The 4,673-nt window shown below is 39.8% G+C and overlaps 1 protein-coding gene across 1 annotated transcript in view; it reads right to left on the bottom strand.

Moving 5' to 3' along the window:
- SNTG2 (syntrophin gamma 2) overlaps positions 1 to 4,673 on the bottom strand; it is a 432,116-nt gene that overhangs the window by 181,217 nt on the left and 246,226 nt on the right. The window contains exon 10 of the mRNA XM_019520636.1: positions 1,422 to 1,460. Within this exon, the coding sequence (XP_019376181.1) occupies positions 1,422 to 1,460 (39 nt within the window). The remainder of the gene's footprint in view (positions 1 to 1,421; positions 1,461 to 4,673) is intronic.

Raw genomic sequence — 4,673 nt, 5'->3', positions numbered from 1 at the left:
TGACCCTACTTCTATGATTCTATGATTCTATGATTATATTGTCATATATCATATAACTGATATTTGATCTGCTATATCTATCCATCTATATAAATATAGATATATAAAACATATATGTCAATACTCCAAACAATGAGTCTTACATACCTCTTCTTGTCTTCAAATATTTACAAATCAGTAGTGGAAAATTAACTAGTGACTTATATTGTTTCCATTATTTTTTTTCTGTTACTTATAACTTGCAGTTTCTTTATATTAAATTGTTTAATGATGAACTTAGGGAACAGGCAAACCTCCCAGGAGATGCTTTAAACCTCCCAGCAACATTATAGAATTCAAAAAAGAAAAATAAGTAAAAAGTAAACTAATATATGAACAGCTAAATTAATAATAAATGCTACTTTTTATTCAAACAGGATTCAAATGGGATTTTGAGTCAGCTCTGGATTCCAGTACAATTCAATTTAGAATAATAGGCTGCTTGCACATGTTTTACACCCCGCCCCCCTCCCCCCCAAATACCCACACTTTACTGGAAGAAGCATCACATTACTTCAACCTGGCCCTGCAGCATCCATAAAGATGCTGGCACTTCAGCAATGACTTTTGGAACTTTTAGCTAAAGCTGATTCACTCAGCTGTTAGCTAAAAGTGCCAAAAAAAAAAGCCCTAGAAAAGCACCCAGTCTTTACAAATGGTGCAGAGCCGGGTTGAGGTAATGCAGTGTCTCTTCAGGGCATGCATAGGGCTCGGTGTAGGAACGCACCAAGTTTAAAGTAAAGCACCATTTCTTTTTTTTTTTTATGTCTGAAAGCACCCCTAACCTACTTCCATATTAAACCAATATATGTTTAAAAGTACAAGCTTGCTAATATGCAAGCTTGTACTAATATTACTAATATGCAAATCTAATGTTTCTCATAAAAGACAAGCTGTGGTTTCCCTCCAATTTTTAGTAGTGACTTAATATCAGGCTGCAGCAATGATGGCTCAAATTGTTAAGCCTTCATTCCATTTATAATATAGAATACAATATATTTGCCAGAATGTTAACAAGTAGAGAATTATAATGAAAAAACCTAACTTTATACTTTTCAAAATAAATGAACAAACTGTTAGTGATACAGTAGTCTTATGTTTGTGCTACTACATTTGTTCTTTCCCCTGCGATTCTTTGAAATGTGGCTTCCAGTCATGAATATGGATTAATGAGATCCACTATATTAAGAAGAACATCTCAAAAGCTAAAAGCATTTTTACCTGCAGGAAATCTGTATTTAGAACCTGGCATCTGAGTATCCATCCACATGTAGCTCCAAAGATTTGCACCTTAATGCAACTGCAAGGACGCAGAATATTTTCCAGTAATTTTTAATTAGTTAATGGTAAATGTTTAATTAACAATATCATTAAAATCTTACCTGGTCTGCAGGAGTACAGCATTTATTTGCCATTTTCATCTGCAGAGAAACAGAAATTAAAGAATACTCAGGGTGACTGGTTGATTTGTTCTAAGATTTACTGTATTAGGTATTGCCAGTGGCAGTTCATACATATTGATATTAGCACCTCAAGATTACAGCTGGAATAATTTTATTGGCCTGGTTTTCTATACAAGAATATGACATTAAAAGAACTTGGTCAGGAATTGACACAATTAAAATTGCCTATATAGACTTACCTCTGTCACTTTGAAGGTACACCTATCTTGCTTGAGTATCAATTAGAAAAGTACTTAAGCATATGTTTAAAGTTAAGTGCGTGCTTCAAACATTTTGTTCACCTGAAGGCCAAGAAAGCACTACCTGGCATAAGCATTGAGGCCCCGATTCAGTAAAGGTCTTATGAACCTGCTTAAAATGAATTACGTGCTTAAATGCTTTTTTGGATCTGGACATCAGTGCAAAGAATGTGTAGCACAAAAAGGTGAAGGAAGCTGCTCAATGTTTCTCCTTAGTTCATCATAAAGCCACAGAGTTTTTGATTCTTACACAAGCAATCCTAACATTTTCTTTTTCTAATTTTTACATTATTTTCCTTTACTAATGTGTATAAATCCTACATTTAAAAATAAAGCCATGAAATTCCACCACACAGAATCATAGAAAATTAGAGTTGAAAGGGACCTTAGGAGGTCATCTACTCCAACCCCCTGCTCAAAACATCACCAGCCCCAACTAGATCATCCCAGCCAGGGCTTCATAAAACTGGGCCTTAAAAATCTCCAGGGACAGAGATTTTACCACCTCTTTAGGTAACCCGTTCCAGTGCTTCATCACATTCCTAGTGAGAAAAAATTCCCTAATATGCAAACTAAACCTCCTTTGCTTCATTTCTTCTTGTTTTTCCATCCGTCAGGGGGTACACCAGCACTCTCAGGAGGTGCACGTACACCCCTGTGCACACCCTATCATTTTCATTGTCCCTCAGCCTCTCCTCTTAAATCATGTACCCCAGACACTAAACCATTTTAATTGCCCTCTCCTCGACACAAAACTGGACACAGTACTCCAGATGTAGCCCCACTCCAGCGCTGAATAGAGGAGAAGAATCACTTCCTTCAGTCTGCAAACAGTGCTCCTACTAATGCAGCCCAGTATGCTGCTATCCTACTTCAGAACAAGGACACACTGTTGGCTCATATTCAACTTATTGTCTGCTGTAACGGTCCTTTTCTGCAGAGCTGCTGCTTAACCATTCAGCCTGTACTGGTGCATGGGATTGTTCCATCCTAAGTTCAGGACTTTGCACTTGTCCTTGTTGAACCTCGTGAGATTTCTTTTGGTCCAATCCTCCAATTTGTTGAGGTCTCTCTGAATCCTAACTCTACCCTTGAGTGTGTCTTCTACCCCCCGCAGCTTAGTCTCATCTACAAACTTGCTAAGGGTGCACTCCATCCCATCTTCCAGGTCACTGATAAAGATATTGAACAAAACCAGCCCTAGGACCAACCCCATGGGGCACTTAACTTGATACTGACTGCCAGGTAGACATCAAGCTACTGATTACTACCCTTTGAGCTCAAGGGTCCAACCAGTTTTCCATCCATCTTATAAACCATTCATCTAGCCTATACCTCCTTAGATTGCTGGTGAGAATGTTGTGGGAGACAATATCAAAAGCACTGCTAAATTCAAGGTATATTATGTCCACTGCTTCTCCCATTGACAGAGCTAGTCATCCTATCATAGCAGGCAATCAGGTTGGTCAGGCATGACTTGCCCTTGCTGAATCCATGCTGACTGTTTCTGATCACTTTCTTCTCCAGGTGCTTAAAATGGATTTCTTGAGGACCTGCTCGATGATTTTTTTCAGGGACTGAGGCGAGGCTGACTCATCTGTAGGTCCCTGGATCCTCCTTCTTCCCTTTCTTAAAGATGGGCACTATATTTGCTCTTTTCCAGTCATCAGGGACCTCCCCTGATCACCATGAGTTTTCAGAGATAACGGCCAGCAACTCTGTAATCACATCAGCCAACTTCCTTAGCACCTCAGAGGCCTCTTGTCTAGCCCCATAGACTTGTACACATCCAGCTTTTCTAAAGGGTCCTTAACCCGTTCTTTTGCTACTTTTGGCTGGTCACCTCCTCCCCAAATCATGCTGCCAGGTGTAGTAGTCTGAGAGCTGACTATGCCTGTTAAGACTGAGGTGAATAAGGCATTTAGTACTTCAAACTTTCCCTGTCATCTCTCACTAGTTGAAACTTGAAGTCACTAGTCACTAGCTGAAGTTGAAAACCACTAGCTTAGTGTGACCATCTGGCAGGAGTGTATTACTCATGAATACGTGCTTCCAGATAATGACATCTTAGAAAAAGATTTGAAAGGAACATTTTAAAAGGAGAAACCCTAAGATGTACAGCACCTGGGAAAAGGAAGGATATTTCTTACTGTGGAGGAAATTAAGTGAGAGACAGCTTCTTAGGGATGTCTGAATGGATGCACACATTCTCCTGGCCTTAATTAGATCAAGAAAAAATTTTAGTCTGGTAAATGCATGTACCTTTCTGAGGGGGCAGGGAGGGGACAGGAAGTTATAACTATAATGTGGGATCCCCAAAAATCCAATGGATAATGCATGTAAATGGCCAGAAATTGTACTTAATCTTTGCCCAGAGAGCAGAGAGGTCTCCAGTTTTCCTGGGGCACAGGGAGACACTGGGGTCCCGCAGCCAGAAGGTTGAGTCAAAATTGCATTCTTTGGTGCATAAGGAGTTCTTAAGGACTTGAAAAATCAAAGAAGGAATCAGAAACAAAATGAAAACAAGGACACAGGAAAAAGAATAAGTAAAAAGGAATGGCACTTTCCTGAAATCCTATAAAGGTAAGATCAGAAGAAACTGGTGTGTATTTCTGAAAAGCTAAACTGAATTATGAGTTACAACTGCAAATGATATAAAAGGCAGTAAGAAAAGATCCTCCTAGCAGGTTGCTGCTTCAGGCAACATGCCTTTCAAGCAGGCTTTGGCCCTCCCCTGATGGTCTCTCAGCAGCCTGAGTATGATGCAGTTGCTCAACCCTGCTGGCCTTTGCTGCCTGAAAAGCCTCTCCATCTGACCATTGTAGACAGTCCTTCACCAAACAGAAGCTTTATTGTCCCAGCCCCTGAGATGGATCCACTGTAGCTTCAGTCTTCCTTCCCAGATTTGCCTTGCTAAAGAAGTTTCCTGCTT

This window comes from Gavialis gangeticus, unplaced genomic scaffold (genome assembly GCF_001723915.1).
Source record: "Gavialis gangeticus isolate Ggan-Ray unplaced genomic scaffold, GavGan_comp1, whole genome shotgun sequence".
NCBI lineage: Eukaryota > Metazoa > Chordata > Crocodylia > Gavialidae > Gavialis > Gavialis gangeticus.
Note: the sequence above shows the minus strand (reverse complement) of the source record. Positions and strands in the feature narration are given on the sequence as shown.